Source organism: Malaclemys terrapin, chromosome 6 (assembly GCF_027887155.1).
Source record: "Malaclemys terrapin pileata isolate rMalTer1 chromosome 6, rMalTer1.hap1, whole genome shotgun sequence".
Lineage (NCBI taxonomy): Eukaryota > Metazoa > Chordata > Testudines > Emydidae > Malaclemys > Malaclemys terrapin.
The window spans coordinates 28,613,345-28,639,132 of NC_071510.1; the positions used below are offsets into that span (position 1 = coordinate 28,613,345).

A 25,788-nucleotide genomic window follows, 5' to 3' on the forward strand; every position below is an offset into this window, starting at 1 on the left:
ACATTACAGCTTCAATGTAGACATACCTTAAGTTATTCAGGCCCTGCTCCTTGCTTGGTGGGAAAAAAGAGAATGGTTAGTTTGAAGTTAGATCATTTTGGTGCTTGATTTCTGCATAGAAATGCTCTCACTGCAGAGCAGATCTGCCCTTTCTGGAAAACCTCCCTATTCTAAATAATTCTGAAGATGGGCTGTGCTATTTTAGATCAATATGAATACTAAAATTCTTACCTAAGACACTTTCCTATTGCTCTTGTATGGATATAGTAAATAAAGTGGTGTGTAGTATTTAAATTGTACCTTTTCCCTCTAACAATGGATGCATATGTAGTAGCTTTTTCTTAGAGTGGAAGGTTTCGTGATTATGTAAGGAAAGATGCTGTTGTAATGCATACAGATAATGGGCAAGAGGGGTAAGGTTGCTGTCTTAAATCTCAAATATGATTTTACATTAGTGATTTGTTTTCCCTACATACACCTCTACCTCGATATAATGCTGTCCTCGGAGCCAAAAAATCTTACCGTGTTATAGGTGAAACCGTGTTATATCGAATTTGCTTTGATCCACCGGAGTGCGCAGCCCTGCCTCCCCGGAGCACTGCTTTACCGCATTATATCCAAATTCGTGTTATATCGGGTCACATTATATCGGGGTAGAGGTGTACAATACAGACTAAGCTGTACTGAGACTAACAGTGTCGTATATCAATTCAACAATATTTCATATTGCACTGCTTCTGCAATTGTCAGAAAACATTTTCATACAATATCCACAACAGTCAAATTAATTTGAGGGGTTGGTAACAGACTCATGACAAGTCAGGGAACATGGAATTAATCTCATCAGATTCAATGATGAGACCAGTGCTTCTGGATACAGAAACTCAAAACATCAATGACACATCTACAGCATCTGCCTAACTGGATCAGCATGTATATGTACATAGTTATACAAATACCTTTGATTAGAGTCACTCAAGTTTGAAATGTTAGTGTCAATAATGCAATTACTATGCTATTAAAATGTATACTACAAGAAAACAATTCTGTACAACAAACTTCCTAAATGTTACTTCCCTAGCATCTGTAATTTTTTTGGGGGGGGGGGCTGGCCAAATAAAAATTCCCTTCACCTGAACACCATAGTAGGCAGCAGGCAAGTTCTGCCCGGCTGGTAAACTTTCACAGTTTTGCAAGACTGTTGCACAACAGTGAACAATTTTAACTTTCCAGCACTAGAAACAACCTTCTGATAAAGTACTAATGGAACAGAATATCCACACTTCCCTTTTCTCTTACTGATTTTGATGAAAGGGCACCACCTGCTGCCTTCACACCTACATTTGTCTATCTAGCAGCTTTTGATATGGAAAAACATGACTGCATATTGGGTAAAAGCACTGCAATCTATGAAGTAATTGGACACTATATACAGAACAAATCCCTGACACCTGAACATTTTCAGCCTCCCACAGATTATATATAATTATCAATCTGATGGGACACTGGCAGGCACAATGCTGAGCTTGGATTTCTAAATTCACCATTCTCCTCTCTCTGTCAAAGGAATGCTACATTCATTTTCTTAAATTCAGTCTGACAAAGATACATCCAAGTTCTGCAGTTTTGAAAATCTCAACTGTCTAGGTCTACCTCCCAAAATAAGTTTTAAAATAAGACAAAGGTGTCATTGTAAGGTATGTTAATCTTTGTATTTCATGAGAAAAGGGGATATTTTCAAGGACACAGAGTTCAATAGGAGTTGGGTGCTGTGTCCCCTTTGTGGCTTTGAAAGTCTTCCCGATAGTGTTTCTTTGATGTATTTCAGGAAACTTAGGTCTTGTAGCCTAAACTAATTCCAAGACAAACTCTTGGATCAATCTTCTTTCTTGTTCCTTTAGATGTTCAAAATTAGACCTGGGGTTGGCAATGATACTTCTGAACCATATGAACACCTGTTAATTTAAGCAACTCTCAACACAAAAAAATATGCACAATCACTTGCTTCTGTATCCATTTAAATTCTTTACTTTTTAGAAATTGTTCAAGACAATCTTTTCTGATCTATGTGCATCAATAGGTACAATAGAAATATCAGGTCAGTTTTTTCCTAGTATGACATCTATAATACCAAAAGCATACCACAGAAGGTCACCTAGCATTATATATTGGCACAATGAGGTTGCAAGAACAAAACTAAACTTTTGTTTAAAAAATGAGTGATTAAGTATACTTATACATTAACATTTTAATTGCTATAAAAATGCTTTCAACTCCTACAAAACACAATGAAAAGACAAATCTGACAAACATCAGAGTTTTGAAAACTATGCACAAACGGGTCAGTATTTTAGGAAGAGGATAGGTTTATACAAATGAAGCAGCCTGGCAGTTTAAAAAAGTTGTCTATACTTTTTCCTGCCATTAACGAGACATTAACATATAGCAGTCAGGTAAAAATATACTACAGTTCCAACTCTTGTGACATACAAGCATTTTTTCAGTTTCCTAAATGGACTTTCTTTTCACATTTGAACTGTGTATAGCCTGTATAATACTGGACAAAACTATCGCAAGAATGTTTAAATACCGTATATACTCGTTCATTAGCCCGTTCGTTTATAATTTGACCCCCCAAGATGGTTAGGTAAAAATAGCAAAAAGCTGACCCTATATTTCAGGGATTGGCAAACTTTGGCTCCTGGCCAGTCAGGGTGAGCCGCTGGCGGGTTGGGACATTTTGTTTACTTGGAGTGTCTTATTTTAAACTCTATGGAGTCATTGAATTGAATATCTAATACACTGTCGTTTTGTTTACTTGGGAGCGTCTGCAGGCATGGAGCCCCTCAGCTCCCTGTGGCCGCGGTTCGCCGTTCCCAGCCACTTCCCGCAGCTCCCATTGGCTGGGAACGGCGAACCGCGGCCACAGGGAGCTGAGGGGCTCCATGCCTGCAGACGCTCCCAAGTAAACAAAACGACAGTGTATTAGATACTCAATTCAATGACTCTATAGAGTTTAAAATAATCAAATTTTGCTGTAGACCCGTTTATAAGCCGACCCCCGCTCTTTCATGCGTCACTTTTTTACCAAAAATATTCGGCTTATGAACGAGTATATACGGTCCTTTTAAAACCAAGATTAAAGGGGACTTTTATTCCACAAAATTTTAAACATTAAAATACTATGTTATAAAATTATTTAAAACTTTCAGCAGTCTACATTTGAAATCCAAAACTTAAACAATCCTCTGTTATTTATACTTCTAAAAAAATTCCAGTGGCATCATTTAGTTTCAGAGGAAGAGTCCTTTGTTTTTTCAAGCTCTCTTTCTTCACCAGATGTTCTAGAGAAATAATAAAGCAGAAAGTGGTTAATACTCCCCTCACACCAAACGTGAAGTTCCCCATGCAGTAACAATAAGTAAAGATTACTAGATCCAGAGTAGTTTTATAGACTAAAAGCCTCAAAGCCTCAAAGTTATTCCCCCTTCCCAGCTAGTCATGCTCATTTAGTATCTAATCCTCTTTGAACAATTTGCTAACGGACCTTGAGACTTCTTTCATGTGAACATGATGCATCACATTGCTTTAACGTAAGTTACTAGTCGTAACTTAATATTGTTCCAGTGCACTAATTATTCAACATGTGCCCAGATTTTTTCCAAGATATTTTAGTTAAATGGTAATCATGCCTATTAAACCAAAAAAAGGTCCTTCTCAACCTGTCCCTATTGAACATATTTGGGAAAGATGTAACTCTCCACTGTTTTCTCAAATTATTATAATACATCTTCAAAAGGTATGAAAACACAGATGTCACAGATTTTTCTAGCTAGCAGATGGATTAAAGATGCATCTGTACAGTAGTACAGAACTGTTTACATGAGCACTACTGTCCATTAGACTGCAGTGTAAATTTAGAAAAAAGTTTATGGACTGCTTGCTCAGATAGATAACCTTGGTGTGTTTTGTATAAAATAATGAGGAAATAAACATATGAATATAGTAAACCAGGTGAATAGAAACAGATTAGTAAAGGTGATTAATACAAATATTAAGTCATATGGTGCATAACACAATTCTTTCAGTTGTATTATTGTGAAAAACAACTGACAGTAAGAAAATTTCACTTCACAGCTGGAGAGACAGCCTATTTGGTTGCCAAGATTGTATTGCATAAGTTTAAGGCTGGTTTTTAGGACATCTTACCTGGGAATGCCATAGTTTTATCATGGAAAAGAATCAAGTTTGTAGTCTAAGGGCTTCTCTACATGAGAAAGTTGTGCCAATTTAACAAAAGTTGTGAATTTAAAAACTGATTTAGTCTAATTCTAATCCTAAACTGATGTAAATGGCTGTGTAGACTCTTATTTTGGTTTAAACCAGGTTTATTTCAGTTTAGCATAAGTTGTTAGGGAACAGGTTTAAGCTAAATCAAAATAATTTTTTTCAGTTGCTCTTATTTCTTACAAGTGTCCACACATGGGTTTGCATTGGTTTAACTAAATCTACAAAAAAATTAGAAATTGTATCTTCTTAACGTGAATGTGTGTAGACAAGGCAAAGAGCACCCTCTGCTAACCACAATTTACAAAGTTTCAGCCAACACTCCCAGGATTCCTCTTCTCTACTCCTTAAAAGAAATAAAAGTATCAGTGGGAATGCAGGTGTGTGCTGAAATAGTCATTCCACTCTTCAGGGAATCTTCCCATGTATTACAGAGAGATACAAAAAGCATGAAAGCCATTTGAAATGCAAATGCCAAGAGCTAAGAATCTACATTCGAGAAAGTTAGCTTATTTTTATAAGCAGATACTTGCTCTCGTTTGAGTTTTAAAAGGGGAATTAGTGAAATATTAAAACAGCGCACCAACAAGTTTAAGTGCAAATGCCAAATAGCAAAAATAAGAAACTGTTACTTACCTGAAGGTAACTATGCTTCTTCCACATGTGTCGTACATATATATTCCATTGTTGGTACACAGGTGCCCAATGAACTCAAGTTCATTCTGGCCAGCAGTGTCCTTTGGAAGGTGGGGCCTCCAAAGTATCCTTGTGTCTTCAAGGGCATGAAGGGCAGGGCCAATCACCTCTTAGTTCCTTCACCAGTACTAAAGCCAGGTGATGGACTTTGTAGTAGCAGGGAAGGGAGGCCAGTCATGGAATATATATGGAAAATACATCTCAAAGAACCACAATTACTGCAAGGTTAGTAACAGTTTCTTCTTCTTCGAGTGTTTGTGCATACATATTCCACTGTTGGTGGCTCTTGAGCAGTGACCTAGCTTACAGGAGGTGGGTGCTAGGAGTCTACCTTAATAGTTGTAGGACAGACCTATCAAAATTAGCTTCAGAGATTGATGCTTCCACTATAGCGGAACGCTAGGGCAAACATGTCCACTCAACCCCAAGGAGGTGCCCTACATATTTCCAGCCTGGGAACATTTCTCAAAAAAAAACAAAATAGAATGAGCTGTCCCTCTCAATGATGGGTCTACACTGGTCAATCATAGCATAGCTTAAGAAAAGCAGAAACTCAGTCTCTGTTGAAATTGCCTGGTGTTTATAGGCTATGACCAGTATCAGTATATTCTAATTGATTTGGTTCTATCTATGAAGAAAGAGCACCCTTAGAACATTTAGGGTGTGAAGCTTAGCCTTGCCTTTGTCTGAAAGTAGTTTTAGGAAAAAGTATGTATAGGTGTATAACCTGATTAAAAAGAAACGTAGAGATTACTTTCAGTAAAATCTTAAGACACCACGTCTTAATGAGAAGACCTACATGGAGGCCCTGTCACTAGCACTTGCATTTCTCCTATCTTTCTGGTCGATGCCATTACTACTAGCAAAGCTATATATGGAATGATGAAATAGGAACATTCAGTTAAATGGCTAGAAAGGTGGACCATTAACCCTGTCAATACAAATATTTAGATCCCAAGAAAATGGAGGCTCTTTAACTGGGAGATATACTCTTATAAGGCCTTTTAGGAATCTGGCCACCATAAGTGTGAAGGTGTGGAGTACCCTAAATTTGAGGTAGTGGGAATTGCCCACTTGACATCTCAGATACCTTCTATGGCAAAGGTGAATTGCTATATTGAAAAGATGGTCTTGGAAATAGAGATCTATCAGTCTTGTGGATCTAAGGTTGGGACTAACGATGCTGGAGTCACCCTCTGAACTTCAGCTTGCAAATGAAAGTGTTCAGCTGTCTCAAGTCCAGAACAGGATTATAGCACCCCCCTTCTTTTTGGGAATCAGAAAATAAGTAAAACCCCTTTCCCTGATGATCTTGAGGCACTACTCTACTGCTCTGAGATTCAGAAGTGATTGCATCTCCTGATGTAACATACTTTCAGGAGAGGGGATGGAGAAGATCTGGAACTGGATGCATTAGACCATCTCCACAATTTCCAGCACGTCGTGGTCTGTAATCGTGGTGCTCCAGATCCCCCCAAAATTTAAAAACTGATTCCCAAATGGAGAGGATACAATAGGAAGATTCTATAGAATTTGTACGTTGCTCCCATTAAGAAATCATATCTGCTACCTTGAGGACAATGAGGGTGGATAAAGTTGACTTCCTGCTGGGGAATTTTTGGCACTTCTTAAGTAGATCAGGTTGCCTGTATTGGGTGTAAAAATATTGACTTTGTTGTGCTTGAGACTTAAGGTGCTTACACTTGGAGGTCTACATTCCTGCACCAAAGGATCTCAACATAGCATGGGAGTTCTTTAGAGAGTGTAAGGCCTCAGCTGTTTTAGCACGGAAAAGCTCACATCTCTCAAGACGGAGTCACAGTTGTAATTTATTCTTCTTTAGAAATCCCTGGTGATTGGAGCCATGACGACTTCCTCATCAACTGAGATAATTTCCAGATTTATGGCTGTTTCTGCAGCATCAAGGGCTGCTTAGAAGAATGTATGCACCTTTGCCAATCAGCAACAAACTCCTTCACGTTGTGTTGAGGAAGTTTGTCTGCAAAGGTAGATTTGCAGTCCCAATTAAAACAATCATATTTCACCAACAGGACCTGGTAATTGGCAATTCTAATTTACAGATATGTAGAATAGTTTTACATCCAAGTAAATCTATTTTTTTGAGTTTCTTGTCTTTTGATTGGCTCGGTCCTGATCTCTCATACACCATAGTAAATCACGTAAGACCTGGGTGTGGGATGAATATAAAAAAGTCTTGAAACCCTGTGAAGGCACTTGGTAGTGATGTTCTGCTCTCTTTGATGTTGCAGGCATCTGCCACAGGAACTTTGCCAGCTCTAAAACCCTTTCATTGATGAGCATTGCAAGAAGTACTAGTACCGAGAGACATAGGATGTCCAGGAACTTGTGTGTTTTTTTTTTTTTTTTTGTTTGTTTTTTTTTTTTTAACTGGACCACCTCAGCTGGAAGTGTCAGCCATTCTGTGTAACAAGTTGTGGAATATGTTGTAACCATCTGGGGTTGAGGTAAATGACACAGGAAGCACCTCATCCAGGGATGACGAATGAGCTGGAACAGCAAGGTCCTCTGCTTGTGACTACTAATCAGAGCTATATCCAGTCTGTTCAGCAGGCTGTAAGGCTCTCAAGTGAGGTGAAGGGGGATCTAGTCCTAGATTGAGATGCAGACACTGGCCTTCCAGCATGATGTATTCCCCACAGAGTCCAATATCAGGGAGTACTATCTCTTCTAGAGCTTCTAGGTTTATGGTTAATAAGACAGCTCTCAACTCTCTCTCAAGTGTATACTGGCCTGAATATTTAGACCCTCTGGAATTAGCCAGTGAAACTTCCCTTAGCGCCTGAAGAGGAGAATGAATAGTCCTAAGGAGAAGCAACTGTACCAGCTAGTGTACAGGCAGCACACTCAACAATATTGTAGACATCAGTACCAGAGGCTTCATGCTAAGAGGTCAGTACTAGGCATTTTATGCAGTACTGAGGAAACTGGTCAAAGGTACAGTAACCAGTGCATGACTGGGTGCCAGAGACACCCTTTTTGTCTGAGGCTTGAGAGGGGGATCTGGTGAAGGATACCTAAATCTCTTCTTTCTATGGAGTTGGTGCTCTTTCTTCCCCCGGGCCTTGGAGATTTTACCAAGCATCTTTAGGAGCAGGAACTTCAGTTCCAAGCATAGAGGAGCTATCAGGAGAATTTTTAGATGACAAGTGCTCAAAAGTTTCTGACTCGGGCATCCCAGACTCTGATGAGGGATGTCTTAACTTCACTCAAAGGAGCTATTTCAAACAAGACTACCTCCCCGGCTCTCTGGGTTCTTTTAGAAAAATATTTACAGATGACATTTTTCTGTAAAGTGCCCCTTATCCAAACTCAACAAGCATCTGGTATGCCCATAATTGAGAGGCATTACAACCCCACACAAAAGGCAATTTTTAAAGCCTGGAGATTAGCATTCAGTCATAGTGACCAATCCCAGTATTAGTGCTAATTTTTAGGCAAAAAAAACAAATAAGTGAGTCTTCTTCTGAAGGAAGAAAAACTATCAAACAAAACTTCTAGAACTAATCCTAAAGCCAAACTAGTTACCAGGCACCTTACTCTCTACAACTATTTACATAAGAAGAAGCTGCATAGTAATCAAAGGTTCCCCGCCTCTACAAATTTAAACTTGAAAGTGATGAAATGGAAGAGAGGCAATTGAAGTTGCCCTACCCTTTATTGGAGGCCCAAGACACTCAGGTCACAGGCACGGCCCCCAACATGGGTCACCAAAAGAATAGAAACTCAAGTGCACTGGGCACATTCACCACTAGCAGAATATAGTATATGGATAAGCACCTGAAAGAGGAGGCGTCAGCAAATAACGGATTTAAAGTTTCTTTCATCTTTTAAAACCCCATAATATAGCCAGTCTACTCCCCGCACACCAGGTACTGCTGCCCCAGCACACAACATACTGCTGCCATCCTCGTCTATATGATACCATATTGACGGACAATGTTGTGGAGGAGGTTTGGGGTGATAAGTAAGTATTAATTATTTTCCACCTAAGTGATTTTACAAAACTTTCCTTTTAAATATTTAGACCATTAAGGAACACAAACAAGCAGAAAACAGCTTGATCAGAATACAAGAGCTGACCTCTCAAAACTTTTAATAAATCTGCCCCCCTTCACCACAGTATTTTGAGATTTCATAGTAAAACAGTTTGAATAAACTGATTGTATTTTGAGAATTTTATAATTAAAATTAACAATTTAACAGGTTTATTAATCAGTGGATGTTACATGAATTACAGATATTTTGTAAAAAAAAGTTTTATGGTAGAAATACAGCAGTTTCACATCATTTTCTAGGTCATATTTTCCCTTTAACCTGGGCTGCCTTTGCTTCCAGGTTTAAAACAATTTCCACCTGTGGTTGTATTAGACAGCCTGAAATCTAGTAAATCAAGACTGTTTATTGCAGTGTCATTGTCATACCTGAAACGGTCTGTCCTCTACCTTTACTTTCTGTAAAATCAGCCCCGACCTTCTAGACTAAGAAATATCAAAATAAGAGTCCGAAGCATTTATTTTTATCCTACAGGTTTTTTTCCTCACTTTTAGTTTGAACGTTGAGACAAATATTGACTTGGCACTGTTTCCCTACAATCCTTAGGGAAAACCTTGTAAAATATCAGTCAAGTATCCAAAACATGACTTAAGTAGTAACTTAACAATATTGCTAAGTTTTATTACTCCTTTTTAAAAAAAGCCTTTTTAAAAAAGCCTTCTAAAACAGAGGAACAAGTATAATTCATTGTTACAAAGATTAAAACTACCCTCACTTTTTCTTAGTGCCGACTTCATGCTTGTCTCTTTTTTCTTCAGTGCTGTCTCCATTGTGCTGTGTCTGGTTACTGTCTTGAGCATCAGGCCCTCCGTTCAGTATCTTTGAACCTTTGAAATTACAAAGCAAAAAGACTCCACCATGTCAGCATAGTGCATTAAGTAGACAAAAAGCAAAACTTTAAGTTACCACAGAATCCTTTTATGGCTAGCATCAACTTCTGTGTTGTGGGAGTTTGTCATGCTTAGTCCTGAAACTTTAAACTGAAATAGTATCTAAAAAGAAAAAGCTAGTATTGTGACACGTTTCATTAGGTTTTGGCCTATTTTATATACCCAATTCAGCCTCATAACTTCCTTGAATATTTAAATAAAAACCGCAAGCATTCCCCATTTTATAAAGAATACCTAAAATATCATAAACATTAGGTATATAAATTATTGCTGAAAACTACTTTCAGCAATCTTTGTTCTTGTACTTCACAACACACATTCCCAAATAAAAACTCAAGGAGGTTTGGAAAAGTCTATAAGTTCAGAAGTAAGAGCTTTACAAAAGTTACGTTGGAAATATCAAGAGAACAATTTGAAGATTTCCAGTTCTTATTGGGTTTGGCCAGACTGGAGATACCAAGGACAACTATTTTTACTATGGAATTGCAGTAGGCTCCCCCTCCACTTGAAATGGAGGACAGTTTCTACAGGAGGGACAGGTATGTGGAGAAGCTGCAGTGAGGAAGAAGAGTATGAAGCTGATTTACTGATGAAATTTCAAATATTATTAAAAAATTGTGACAGCCTGAGAACCCTGTCATCCTCTAAATAATCTGTTCCTCCAGTATTTTGCTGGAAATGATGAGAAAGCAAAAATAAAAAGGTAAGCATGATAAAGAAACCAAGTACTTCTTTTGTGTTCTTTATTAGGATTGGTGGCCTAAACAGTGAAAATGTTAAGTATCTCCTGTGACTGGGTCAAGCCGTATTGAAAGTAGCTACTAATGAGGAAGATGGACATCTGTACCAAAAGTTTTGCCACAATTTGACTAAGTGGACAATATCAACCTAGTTGGTATTACTGAACCGGGCGTTGGGGGGGGGGGGAGGGGGAGGGGAGGGGGAGGAGGAGGTGGAGATGACCCTATGACACACCCTGGAAGCTGCTTTTTTGAATGAATTCCTGATATCAGCTTGCTTACTTGTCGTCTTCCTCTTTTGCATAAAAGTAAAGTGCAGAATGTGCAATCCTCCTGGGCAGTATGCTAGTCCCAGTTACTAGACTGAAGATTTGTATTGGGAGATATCAGAAATGACGGTTAATAGAGCTTTCTGGTTGATAAAGTGTCGGAAATCACAGCTTTTACTGTATTGTACACAATAGTTTCCTAATCAAAAAGTGTTGAATCCAATATGGGGGAATTCTGTATTAGATCTTATTTGGAGAGAGAAAAAAGAATTGATCACACAACTAAAAATTAGTGGTGGCTTATGTTCAAGTGATCATGACTTGATCGTACTTTTTTATGTGAGCCCAGAATAAAGTCCAAACCTGTAATAAACACAATTGGTGCTATAAAATGGCCAATGTCTCAAAGCTGAAACAATTATGAGCCAAATCAGTTGGGAGAGAGAATTTAAACGGTAAAACGTGAATAACTGGGAACTGCTGAAGAACATTTACTACATGCTCAAAAAGCAACAATCCCAATAGCAAGAAGGAAGTTTAAAAACAACCTGGCTTAGAGAGAACGTGAAAGCAAATTTTCACACCTTGACTCCCCACAGAAGAAAGGGGAAGTTAATAGTATGGAATATAAATCAGAAGTTAGGATTTGTAGAAAATAAATATTTTCTTTAACTCTGCTGGCCATAGATAGATATTAAGGAATATTTCAAATATATTAGGAACAAAACTAATTCTAACAATAAGATTGCCCCATTACTAGATGGAAATGGCAGAACTGTCCATAATAATGCAGAAAAAGTGGAAGTGTGCAATAAATATTACTGTTCTGTATCTGGGAAAGAGCCAGATGATGTAATCATATATCATCATGATGATGAAATACTTTCCATTTCACTAGTAACTTCGGAGAACATTAAACAGAAGCTATTAAAGCTAGACATTTTTAATTCAGCAGGTCCAGATACCTGCATTCAAGAGTTGTGAAAGTGCTGGCTGAGGAGCTAATGTAGATTTTCAGTAAGTCTGGAACTCTCCTAGTATTCCAAGAGGACTGGAAAAAATCTACTGTGCTAAAATGTAAAAAGGGTAAATGGGATGACCTGGTTAATTATAGATCTGTCAGCAATCCTGGGCTAATGGAACAATTAATATGGGACTTGATTAATAAAAGAGTTAAAGAAGGGAAATATTAATTAATGCCAATCAACATGGGTTTACGGAAAACAGAAACTATTTCCATGCACCAGTTGACTGTCTGGGGTAATGTTGTTAAGCTCTCCAGGGAGAAGTTTGAGGACACCACCACATACCTGTTTGCTCTTTTTCTTTTTCCATTTTCTTGTTTTGTCCTTTCTTCCACTGTTCTTTGCTTTTATTTGCTTCCTCATGCTGTTTTTGCTCAGCAAGTGATTTATTCAGCACTTGTGAAAGGACAGAATCTCCTTCCCCAACCAGAAACATGGTCTTGAACTTGTTGTACAGCATAGTGGATTTCTCCATGATAACCTGGCTAACTTTGAACTTCCGTATCTGAAGATACATGTGTGAGATGTAACAAAATAAATATAGGATGTGCACAAGTTTTTTTTTTTTAAACAAATATTTCCTCATCCTTCATATTAAACTAAGTGCAATTAAAATGCTTAACCCACTAAACTATAATCAGACTTCAACAAAACAGGAACTTTCACAAGGTCCAATTAATTGAATCAGCTTAAATGAGAACTCAAGAGAATAGACAATACATTATACTTTTAGGATAAAGATGCAATATATTATGCTGTTTAGGATGAAGTTGCAAACCTTACTTTCTTTAGTGTCAAGATCATCTCTGTGTGCTTTTGAGCTTGCTGCATTGTGACCTGAAGCGAAGATAGCTCATCTAGGGCCTCAATACATCTATTCACATCCTGTTAAATAAGAAGCCAGTTTCAAGTGTCAACTTGAACTTAACTTTAGCTTTTATATGTTTGTTTAAAATTTATAAGCCTTGGTTTCTGATATTACTTATCAGCAGTACTAAAATATATATACACAGAATATTAGTTTAAAAGTCTTACCAGTAGTTTGGAATTTATAACAATGTACATAAACGCAAACCCCTTAAATTTGTATACTCAACAAAAAAATCTACAAATGAGAAAATTAATGTTTGACACAAACTAAATTCCAAACTTTTCCCACCAAAGAGAGTACTTCATACGTTTATAGTACAAGAACATACAGTAAAATCTAACTCAAACTTAACCACTTGTTTCAACACAAAGCAGTTCGTCTCAAATCCTAACTTTTTTCCCTAAAAAGTTCCCTGTATACTATGAAAGTACTTAAAACAAAACTTCATTCTATGCTTTCTGTTGCTTCCATGAATTCAATACTTCAATGCTTAAGTATGAAAATGTTGACCTAAAGTTTCTCCCCACATTCAGTTTGTACTAAAGCTTCCCTGCAGGATCCCTGTGTCAGCCCTTTGTTTCCTTTTCCTCAGAGAGAGACTCCAACTTTTATATCTGGATTGGAACTAAGAAGATCCATCTGCCAGCATAAGTCTTTGATAATATTCTGCATCTTAATACAGACTTTTAGCACCTGTGCTGACGGGTGAAGAGTTTATTATGGGCTACTCCCTGCTATGGAGAAGGGATTCACCTCCCAGGTGAGAATCCAAACCTATTAGGGCTATAGGATAGTCTTGGGTGGGTCCTTCTTAATCTCTCTCTGTTGAAGCCACTCCACTTTGTATGAATAACCTGAATAGTCAATGGAGCAAGGGAGGGAGGAAGGGAGAGAAAGAAGAAAAGGATGAATTTATAGCCTGTTGGTTAGGGCACTCACATAGGAGGAACACCCAAGTTCATGTTCCTGCTCCAATAAATTATACTATCAAACAACTTCAACGGAACAGACTGAGAAAGAGCCACACCAGAATAGCCCACGGGCTAGGGCACTCTCCTGCAATGTGGGTGACCACTGCATTCTCTAGCCATTTTGTGACTATTACCTAAGTTCCCCCCAAAAAACACTGTGTGCCAAAAGTATTCAGCAAATTCATGTCAAATCTGTAAATAGTTTTGGGTCAGTTGAACCTGCTTTTTTGGCAAATAAGCTATTTATCCAAAAACTTCTGTCCAGCTCTAAGCTGGGAGGGAAAAAGTCAGGACTATTGTCTCTGCACAATATACTATATTTTCCCATGTTTGCTTAATGATAAACATGATCAGTTAGATGATTATTATTATGCAACCAACTTTCCTTGTCTTGATAAGAACATTGCCACAAAAAAAGGGTAAGAAAAAAGCCAGTTCAAGTTTAACTCAATAATAAAAAGTCTCTGATAATGTTGAATGTTTTTTATTGATTTTGGAGTCAAACCAATGGTCTACAGAATAAACCAAAGATTTAGATTTTGTAGAACTGGACATATTTTTTTATAAACCTAATATCAGTGGAAGTATTTTAATTATTTTTATGTTAATTTCAATTAAAAATAGTTACTTACCTCTTGTAACTTGTGAGATGTGTTGCATATGTCCATTACAACTGAAGACTGTGCCGGGGAGTTTTCCTAACAGTACCATGGGTGCAGCTGCCCTGCCCTTCCTTCAGTTCCTTTCCAGGGAAGCCAATGATAGACTCCATCAGGGAAGAAGGGCAGATCACGTAATGGACACATGCAATGTATCTTGAACAACAGTTACAAGAAGGTGAGTAACCATTTTTCTTTGAGTGCTTGCATATGTCCATTACACTGTAGGTGACTCCCAAGCTGCTAACCCCAGGTTATGGGGTTTGGAGTCTCATCGGAAGAGGAACCACAGAACTGCTCTTCCTACATTTGCATCCTCCCTTGATGCAGTGGGAAAGTGTATGTCCGAATAGAAGACCACATCATATGTCCACACTAGGGACATTCGCCACAAATGTTGCTAAGACCGAAAGCACTCTGGTTGAGAATGCTATCAGCTTATCTGGAGGCGCTACACCTTTGGCAGTATAATACATAGCAATGAAGCTGCTAATACATTTTGAAAGTCTCTGTGTTGTAAATGATTGTCTTCTCATATGCTCTGCAAATGAAACAAAAAGCTGTGAAGAAACCTGAAAGGCTCTGTCCTGTTCAGGTAAAAATCTAAAGCTCAAACATCTAGGATGTGGAGCGCCTTCACTTGTCCTTGTCAGCATGCTGTTTGGCTTAAGCTGAACCTTTTTTTTTTTTGGTAAAAAATTGTGTAAGGCAGATCTGTGACTACCACATTCAGCTCTCTCACTTGCCTAGTTGGGGTGAGGGCCAATAAGAAAGCCACTTTCACTGGAACGCATAGAAATGAGCACGACACTAAAGGCTTGAAAGGAGGATCCATTAGAGCCAACACCACTAAATTCAAATCTCAAGTTGGTGCAAATCCCTGACAGACTGAAAATCTAGTTAGGCCTTTCAGGAACTTGGCCACGATAGCCTGAATGAAAACTGTCTTACCACTGATCTGAAGGTAACATGTTAAGATGATGGCCAGATGCACTCTAATGGAGCTGGGCAACAGATGTTACGCCTTAAGATACAAGAGGTAGTCTAGGATTGAGTGTATCTTTGCCTAAATACTCGGCACATTACCTGAGGCCACCCCAGCTGAAGAACATTTACACTTATTCAGGTGAGCAACTCTTGTGGAAGGTTTCCTATGATTAAGGAGGGCTTTCTGAACTGCTGCTGAGCAGAGACCCTCCTGGGCATTTAACCACTGATGTACCATGCTGTGAGGTACAGCATCTGAGGATTTGGGTAAAATACCTGGCCCATGGTTCTGTGCGATGAGGTCTCTGATTAATGATAACACCCAGGGCTCTCGAGTGGAAACCCTGTGAAGGCTAGAATACGATGGTTGCCCCAGGCTTGGCGAGGCTGGAACTTTAAGAATTACTCTGTCTTGATCTTGCTTTAGCTTGAGAATGACCCTGGGAATCGGGGGGAATTGGTGGATATATATATATATAACAAGTCCTTCTCCCATGGGAATAGAAACGTGTCTGAGGTTGACCTGGGGCTATGGCCCACACTGTAACAGAATTGGAGAAACAGACTGACTGATGAAAGACCTTCTATGTGGAATCCTGAAGCCAGAATGGTTGTGTTGAGAGACCATTCATGGTCTAGACTGAAGGATTGGCATAGGCGTTCTGTCAAGCTGTTCTGAACCCCTGGCAAGTAAGATGCCTTCAGAATGCTCGAGCTCAGAATGCAGATATTCCACAACTTGACAGCTTCCTGTCAGAGGCTGTCTGACCTGGCATCTCCTCGTTTGTTTACATAAAACACTGCTGTGGTGCTGTCGGTTAGCACTTGGAGAGTTTTTCCCTGAATATGAGGCAGGAACCACTGACATGCACAAAAAACTTTTGCAATTTGAGAATGTTTATATGTAACCTTGGCCTTGTGGGCAGCCCACAACCCTTGGGCCTGAAGGTTGCCCAGAAGTTCTCCCCAGACCATGGTTGAAGCATCCATTACCAGAGTCATGGAAGGAAGAGGTGGAGCAAAGGAAACTCCCCTACAGATTTTGTCTTGACTCACCCACCAGCTCAGAGGTGACAAAACCCCATCCAGAATGCACATATGATTGTCCAAGTTGTGAATGTGAGGGAAATATACTGATCTGAGTCATGCATGTAGCACTCTGAGGTGCAGCCTGGTGTGAGGGATCATACTGGGTATGTCTATACTGCAATTAAAAACCTGCAGCTGGCCCATGCCAGCTGACTCAGGCTCAGACTAAGGGGCAGTTAAATTGAAGTGTAGATGTTTGGGCTCAGAGAGAAAAGGTTCCCTAGGACCTTCCGGCAGTTGGGTTGCAAACAGTGTCTCGCCCAGTTGGAATACTTGTACCTTGACAACAATGCCTGAAGACTGGCAATGGGAAGCTGTAAATTCACCATCGAATAAATCTTTCTACCAAAAAGGTCAAGATTATTGGCATCACTTTCTTTAGAGGAAGCTTTAGCCCAGTCTTCATGACCCCTTTCATTCACCACAGCCACTACTAGTGAGTTTGGCATAGGGCAGGAATCGGCAAACTTAGGCCCGCGGACCGCCAGGGTAAGCACCCTGGCGGGCTGGGCCGGTTTGTTTACCTGCTGCGTCCACAGGTTCGGCCGATCGTGGCACTGGCCACGGTTCGCCATCCCAGTCCAATGGGGGCTGCAGGAAGCTGCGCGGGATGAGGGATGTGCTGGCTGCAGCTTCTCGCAGCCCCCATTGGCCTGGAGCGGTGAACCACGACCAGCGGGAGCCATGATCGGCCGAACCTGCGGACGCGGCAGGTAAACAAACTGGCCTGGCCCGCCAGAGTGCTTAACCTGGCGGGCCGCGGGCCAAAGGTTGCCGATCCCTGGCAGAGGGTGTAAATAAAACTGCTCAAATCCTTGGGACAGAACCGGATATTTATGTTCCGGTCATTTAGCCACAAGTGGGATGGACGAAGGGATTTGCCATCGTGTTTTACAGAGCAGTGTAACAGCATCATGTATAGGCAGGGGTACCTTTCGCACAAGGATGCGATGTAGAATGTCAACCAGCTTTCTGGATGTTCTCCTCCACTAATTCCACCTGAATGCCAAGAGAAACTGCCATTCTCCTAAGGTGATCTAGACCTACATCATGAATGCAGTGCCGGAGGCAGCATGAACGTCTTCCTAGCTGCAGTAACATGGGCCGTGGAGGAGCTGGTACCGATACTGATGAGGTTGAAGAGGGTTGCACCTGGCTTGTAGCCAGTGGGTCCAAAACAGAGAGACCTGATGCAGACATCATCAGCACCTGCACTGACACTGGCTGCCAGTCCTCACCCTAATGTAATGGCAACAGTGGTAATGACAAACATAAGTCCCTTGCTTTGCCATAAGCGTCAGACATTGTTGGTACCAATATGGGTGGTTGTCCTGCTGTGATCAGAGAAGTCTGATCTGTCCCAGCCAAATAAATAGCCCATTTCAATGGCCCAGGAGTCAATGGCTCAGGTCCCGCTGTATGAGCCGGTACCAGGGAGCAGAGAGTCCGAGGGTGCACTCTACCCTCAGTACTGGACCAGCCTTCTCTGAAGGAATTCCAATTCCTGATCTTTGAGGAACCTGATGCCAACTTAGTTTTGTTTCTGTGGCAGGAAACACTCTGAAGCCCTCGGCCTAGAGGAAGACAAGTCCTGGTGATGGGGACCTCATGTGGCCCCATGTATAGACAGCTGGGGGAGTGCTCTGGGAATGAGTCGTGAAACATCTTCCCTTAGGCAATCTAGGTGGTTTTGATGCCAATCTAAGTGCCACCTCCATTAGGATGTAATGAAAACACTCTTTCCTCAGCGTTTTCATCCTGGTCTTGAAACTGCAACGAATAATGCACCTGTCTCTCAAGCAGACTTTGCTTAAGCATTTGATATAGTGTTAATGAGGGTCTCCGTCAGACATGGGCTTCCAACAACCTGAGCAAAGTGCCAAGATCTAGGGATCTTGGCATAGGCTTACCCAGCACTGGGTGAGGCCTGAAGACGGTGAAGTGAAAAAATGCAAACTAAAACAAAATTAGAATAAAGAAAAATCAAATGATGAGAAAAAAACAAAAAGAGTAACATTAGGTAAGTGACCAATCAGCAATAAGTTTGTTCACCGGGAACAAGATGATCCAACCACTGTCCATGGATGGTAAGAATGAACTGAAGGAGGGGCAGGGCAGCTATGCCCTTTCTGCCCTTGTATGGAGCACAAGGATCTAAGAAGTGAATGGGGCCACCCCTACATGTACTACTAAGTAAAACTCTCCAGCACCAGTGTGTAGGACATTCACACATCTACAGTGGACATATGCAAGCACTTGAAGAAGCACCATTTATTTGGATTTCATGGTTGCCAATTCTTGCGATATTTTCACAAGTCCTGTGATTTTTGACTATTTTTATTTGTCTCTTGCAAAAAAATTCTGGCAGCCCAGGATTTCTGATTGAGCTAAAATTCATGCTGCATTTGTTGCTTCAAGCACTAGATATCAGTGTTGGCAGACTGAGCTGCAAATGCTGTACTGCAGCTCAGACTGCCACTAGCAAAGGCCACTGCAGTGCTTGCTGCAGCGTCAGCTTCTCCAGACTGCAGATCAGTGCTGGGCAACAATGTCCCTGCAGCCTGTGCCACTTTCCGCAGCTCCCATTGGCCAGGAATGGCGAACTGCGGGCAATGGGAGCTGCGGGTGGCCGTGCAAATGTAAACAAACTGTCTGGCAGCCCACCAGTGCATTATCTGCAGGTTGCCCACCACTGCTGCAGATTGTTCACGTGGGGCAAACAGAGCAACGAGGAGCAGGCACTGGGCTGGACGCAACACCAGCTCTCCTACCCTTTCCCTTAATTCCCCAGATAGTGCTATGATGAGCAATGAGGAAAGGGCAGAGGACGACCCCAAACAACATATCCCTCTCTAGCCCAACTGCACTCTTCCCCCCGACTGCTGCTGGAATATATAGTGACAACAGAAGGAGCATAGCGTCTAGTGAGAAGGCAGCAGGGAAGCAACCTTCCCCATCAGTCACAAGAAGTCAAAGGAAGTTACATAAAGGGCCAGATTTTGGAAGGAAAGAAATAGGACAGAAGTCAAAGTAATGTGGCTGACAAAAGTCACTGGTTCAAATACATACAGAGGATGAATGAAGAGCACCTGCACCTGTGAAGATAGCATGGCAGGAGAAGGAGGTAGGCGAGAGACCATGAGGAAAGCTGAGAATGCAATGGATAGATTGCTTCAAAGAAGAGAGTAAACTGTGGACCTTAGTGCCACTTTGGACAGATGAAGATAGATTCTTGCATGAGAATCCAACCCCAGTTGATGGGATATGGGGATGTAGTAGTAATACTAGTTTAAAAAATTTTTTTTTATGGTTTTCACCCACCTCCCCCACTCTATTTCATGATTTTTGACCTTGGAAGTTGGTGACAGTAGGATTTAAACATCCCCTTGCATTCTGTGCAACCCAAATTTCACAGCATTATCCTGTACAAACTTCACAGTGCACCAGTTCCAGAAAGTGGACTAGAAGTGGACAGATAATAGAAAAATGTGAAAACAGGTTGGGTTTCTTTGTACAAGGTAAGTGAAGTGCATATTTTAAGAATTTAGAGATAATAATGAAAAGTAAGTTAGAATTTTAGAATTCGGTTTGAAAAATCTATCAGTATTAATCTTAAAGTCAAGGTTTATTTTTTTTAAGATGCAAGTTTATCTGATGGTATACCTTTAAGTGCAACAATCTGTGTAATATTTCAGACCATTCCAAAACATTTTAGCTGACTGCACTGTACATATACACCTGTTATTAAACACAACATACTTACAAGATTGTCAATTTTGAGCGAATTTTTAATTTCTGCATGTATCCTTTGAAGCCGAGAATCCATTGATGTTTCTAAAGATTAAAAATAATTTTATGTGAATGATGTAGTGACTATCAAATCTATTAATGCAGGATAGCTTTCAGAACAAGATTTCTACAAACATGAATTGCTGATTGAATGAAGAAAAAAAATGTATGTATGGATAAGCAGCCATATCAGTTAACAATAAAGTACTCTATTTTGATCAAAACCATTAGTGTATCGGGTGCTGCAACACAATTACTTTAAAAAAATTGGACAATATTTGGCAATTTATGCAATGTTCTCCGCAGCAGCATATGCTACACATTACAACAATTTTCCATACCTACGTCTAATTGTCAAAATATAATTGGAAATACAATATAGTTGTTAACCCAAGCAAAAGAAGTCCGGATAATAAGCAAGATATAAGTATTTGAACAGCCTTTAGATAAGGTGCCTGGCACCCCACGAAGTTGAGGAAAAGAGGTGGCCAGACCCTCCTCCTGCGAGAGTCACCCTGCCCATGTGGTGCTTCTAGGAACTCGGAAATAACCGGTCACTTAAAAAAGTAGTTCAAATTTGTCAAATAAGATGTCTGGCAAGCAGACAGTGCATGTGCTTTGCCAGGAAAAGTTTATTAGTGATAAAATGAAATGGAGGGGTTGGTTCTTTGACTAATCCATACGTGCTGAACTATCTTCTGTACTTTCTTCAGTTAGTAAATGGTGTGTGTTTTGGATATACTACAAACAAATGGAAAATTTGTTCTCTCTCACTTTTCTAGGACTCCCATCTCCCCCAATTCATAAATTCCCAGGCCAGAAGGGGCCATTGTGACCATCTGATCTTCTTAACAGGCCACAGAACTGCCAAAAAATAATTTCTAGAGCACAGATTTTAGAACAACAACTAATTATGATTTTAAAAATTGCTAGTGATGGAGAATCCAACACTACCCTTGGTGAGTTGTTACAACAGTTCATTACTCTCACCATTAAAAATTTACACCTTATTTCCAGTCTGAATTGTCTAGCTTTAACTTCCAGACATTGGATCATGTTATACCTTTCTCTGCTAGACTGAAGAGCCCATTATTAAGTATATGTTCCCTATGTAGGTACTGAGAGACTAATAAAGGTACCCCTTAACCTTCTCTTTGTTAAGCTAAATAGATTGAGCTCCTTGAGTCTATCACTATAAGGCATGTTTTCTAATCCTTTAATCATTCTTGTGGCTCTGCTCCAAACCCTCTTCAATTTATCAACATCCTTGTTAAATTGTGGACACCAGAACTTGACCTACTATTCCAACAGCAGTCACACCAGTGCCAAACAGAAGTAAAATAACCTCTCTACTCTTACTTGAGATTCATGTTTATGCATCCGAGAGTCGCATTAGCCCTTTTGGCCACAGCACTGCGTTTTGAGCTCCTGTTCAGCCGATTATCGACCCCCAAATCTTTTTCAAAGTCACTGCTTCCCAGGAAAGAGTCCCCCTTCCTGTAAGTATGTTCTACATTATTTGTTCGTATATGTATACATTTATATTCAGAGACATTTGGACAAAACAGCTTTCAATAAAATACTGGAGGAATCTCAGATTTGTCTTAGTCTCTGAAACATCACCACGCACAAACCAGTAACTCCCAAAGTGGTCTTGAAACACCTATATTATTTTTGTTAAAAGCAAACCTTTAAACAGCCTCAATCGTCTGTATTAAGGGATCCTGAAAGGGCTACTGTAGAAGCTCTGAAAGGCTTCTCGTGGGGGTGTAGAAGAGTACAAGTGCAGGGGACCAATTCCAGAAAGGAAATAAAACGACTAGTTTTCTATTATGGATTCTGAGCCCTTCTCCAATCATAGACAAATCAGGATGTAGCAAATATTGAAGAATTTTACTAAGGTGGAAGGGGAGATATTTGGACTGGCCCCCAAGAATTCCTTTTTTGTGAGGACAGTCAACTTTGCTGAGCCCCAAGGAATGAAAAGGAATGACCTTCCCTTGCAAAGGTGTGCAGGTTAACGTGCAAGGATGTGGAAGCCCCAGTAACCTGTCCAGAGCCTAAGCCCCTTCCCTTGGCAGAACAAGTGTCTGTGAGTAGTTGTGATAGGGCTCCTGAGTGTGTTGTCTTAAAGATTGAAACGCCTTGTCAACTGCTCTGCTATGATGGGGCAGAAGAGAAAAAACAAATGGAGCACAGGAACTTCCTGAGCAGTCCTGTTCAGGGTGCAGAGAACCAGACATTTCTCCTAAGAGATTGAGAAAGACGCTGCTCCCTGCTACCCACATAAACAGCTTTAAAAAGGGAATGACAACGGATAAACCGGGAGTACTGGAGAGTGGCTTTGTTTGTACTGCTGAAGGCAGAGAAACACATGGGAGTTAGGGATGTAGCAAAAGACTTGGAACAAAAATGCACTGCTTAAAGTACTTGCAAGAAGCAGAGTCGCAGCCTAAATATCTTGGATTGTTTTGATCCAGAAACCCCTCGCTAATGAAGTTTCAGTTTATAGATACGTTTTATTTAAAATTAAAGAGGCTAAAAATATTCTGTATAGCTTCATTAAACTAACCTCGCTTCTTTTCCATCTTCTTTACTTCTGGTTTCTTGTTTTCCTCTTTACTCTGCCTATTAAAAATGTTAAACATTTTACAACATGTTTTTCTTCTTTTGAAGTCTGTAATTTCAATTTTTTTAAATGAGATACGCTGTTTCATGACTAAGGCAGTAACTCAAAACATTAGCGCAAGAAAAGGACAAACACTGATCTTGCATAATGAAGTAGATGATGATGAATTTAATAACAGCATGGATAGCAGAATCTCCCAGATTAACAAATTGCTTTCAATAGCAATCGGCGTTTACACATAGCAAAGCATTAATGGAAGGATAAACAAATTAATCAAGTCACAAGGAATCGTACAGATTTATAAATTTTATTCTCTGTGCTTTTGTCGCATGTGAAAGTTAAAAAGAAAAATGCACTGTATGAAAGATTCACACAACAGAATATTTTATGACTTCAAGAACACTTTAATGGCTCACATCAGACTTTAAAAGTGGCACTTGGTTCTACACCAGCTACACATAGTAATGGGGGTGCGGGATTCTAACAGTCCCTATCATATGGCACCTTCCCCGGCCTCCCGCCCTCCAAAAAAACTCCACACAAATCCTGCCCCCACCCCCAACAGTGGAGGAGAGAAATCTACAGAAACACCGTTAAGTGCCCTAATACAAATGGCCATATTATGTATTAATCACATTGAAACACCTTAATAAGCAGTATAAAGAATTTAATTCCTGTCCCCCCTTCTCCTCCCCCACAGTATTTTTACAAATCTCATGGCTCTTTCCCTTAGGATGAGTGAAAATACTAATACAACACAATAAAATGAAAACACGGACTTAAAGGAAAAAACTTCAGGATAATGGCATGGCCACCCTTCAGTCACAGAAGGAGGAGAGAAAACATTACAAAGTTCTCAGTGTCTTATTTTGCAACAAAATAAAAGTTTTAAACTCTCAACTACATGGTTCAGGAACCACTATAAATCCCTGTTTATCAAGTCTTTAGACCAGTGGTGGGCAACCCGCTGGCAGGCCGTGAGACAGTTTGTTTACATTGACTATCCGCAGGCACGGCCACCTGCAGCTCCGAGTGGCTGCGTTTCGCCGTTCCCAGCCAATGGGAGCTGTGGGAAGCGGCAGCCAGCATGTCCTTGCAGCCTGCGCCACTTCCTGCAGCTCCCATTGGCCAGGAACGTCGAACTGTGGCTACTGGGAGCTGTGGGCGGCCTTGCCTGCGGACGGACAATGTAAACAAAACTGTTTCACGGCCCGCCAGTGGATTACCCTGACGGGCCACATGCGGCCCATCAGCCAAGGTTGCCCACCACTGCTTTAGACTGTATTATAGTTGGTACTACTTCTACATATATACAAAGTCTTATTTTATGGTTGGAAATCCTAACATGCAGAGGAATCACATTTTCTGCAATGCATATTCAGTATATTTTTGATGCAGTTGACACAACAGATATCAAAAACTGACCAAAAAAATCAATCAAAAAAAAAAAAGTCCTTAAGCATATCCTGGATGTTCCTCTCATTCTAACCAATTACAGGTTCACAGATTTACAGGAACACAAAACAAATTTCATAGAGTATCTTTCATGACACCGGCAGCCCAGAACAAAATACAGTTTTAAATATAAAGGAATAATACAGAGGCACAGTAGAACAAATTTAAGATGCATAAGCAAGATTGTTCCATCTGTTTAGACTATTAGTTCTGTGAGGAATAACAGACTTCCTTCTTATTAACATGCAGGCAGAGAGTACTGCAGAAGTAAAGAGCACATTTAAATTTTTCTTTTGGTTCTAAGTTTATCGTTAACATTAGTCACTAGCTATAATAAAGGCCTGCATATTCCATAATACGCTGAATCCCAAGGCTGAAGCAAATGCTCTCCTACCTATAATAATTTAAATGCAACTGTTTCTAGCTCTTCAGAAGCATAAAAGTAAACCTGAAAGATATTTAAAACGAGTTTCTTTATTTCATTAGTATTAAAATGAATAACCAAATCAATACATTACAATTTGTTGCAGAATTAGAAGCGTAGCACATAATTAAGCATTAACAAAACATTAAGACCAGTTGTTGAGGAATGGTGGGGCAGAGTTTAGTATCTTTGGGAGCTGGAGATGCTTGCAATTTTGCAGCTAGCAAAAAGGAATAAGTTTAGGCTGCCAGGAAAAAAGGGTGGTTGAGGAGGACAGAAAGATCAAGTATGTGTTCTTGTTACTAGGCATGGAAAGGTTAGAGGGGAACCTTAGTGTTAGACTTTGTCATTATGTGGAGAGGGAGGGACTGTTTTCTCATCTCCTTTTCTCCCAGAGTTTAGTTACCTTGTTCTCCCCCTTTCTTCCTCCCTCCCACCAACTGTGGTGATGGGGACATCATGATCTCTTGGTGGTTCCTTCTTCACCCATTCCTGGAATTGCTTGCCAGAACAGGACAGAGATTTCTTCCTAGTGTCCCCCCGTCCCCCCCCCCCCCCAAAAAAAAAAAAACAAAAAAAAAAACTTTCTGGCAGCATCTTCTCTCCATGCTGATGCTTGGTTCTTTTGTGATAGTTTCTCTTCTGAGTGCAGACTGCTCTTGAAATCACTCAACTGGCTTTGCAGAGCCAGAGTAGCATAAGCCAGAACCTTTTCCTTGTTCTGTCTGACGGTGTGGGCTCCAGCTGCCAGACAGAGAAGGAAATGTTTTCCAGGGAATCCTATGCATTCTATAACCTGATCAGGATTCCACAGCCATGGAATTAATGAGCCCTAGCACTCTCTCAGCCTCATATATTCAAGATTTAAGACATGGTACATGGATCAGAGTTAAGTTCTTTTTCTTCATAAAG

At 40.2% G+C, this 25,788-nt stretch overlaps 1 protein-coding gene across 3 annotated transcripts in view; it reads right to left on the reverse strand.

Moving 5' to 3' along the window:
• Positions 1-2,866: 2,866 nt before the first annotated feature.
• Positions 2,867-25,788, reverse strand: part of PSIP1 (PC4 and SRSF1 interacting protein 1) — a 61,871-nt gene continuing 38,949 nt past the window's right edge. For 2 of the 3 annotated variants that reach the window (XM_054032545.1, XM_054032544.1), the window contains exons 12-17: positions 22,941-22,996; positions 20,343-20,413; positions 12,786-12,887; positions 12,288-12,507; positions 9,794-9,905; positions 2,867-3,344 (exon numbers count right to left, since the gene is read on the reverse strand). In XM_054032545.1, coding sequence (XP_053888520.1) covers positions 3,284-3,344; positions 9,794-9,905; positions 12,288-12,507; positions 12,786-12,887; positions 20,343-20,413; positions 22,941-22,996 — 622 coding nt within the window. In that variant the 3' untranslated portion in view covers positions 2,867-3,283. Of the gene's footprint in view, positions 3,345-9,793; positions 9,906-12,287; positions 12,508-12,785; positions 12,888-20,342; positions 20,414-22,940; positions 22,997-23,288; positions 25,621-25,788 lie in introns of those variants that run through there. The other variant, XM_054032546.1, reaches the window with a different exon arrangement.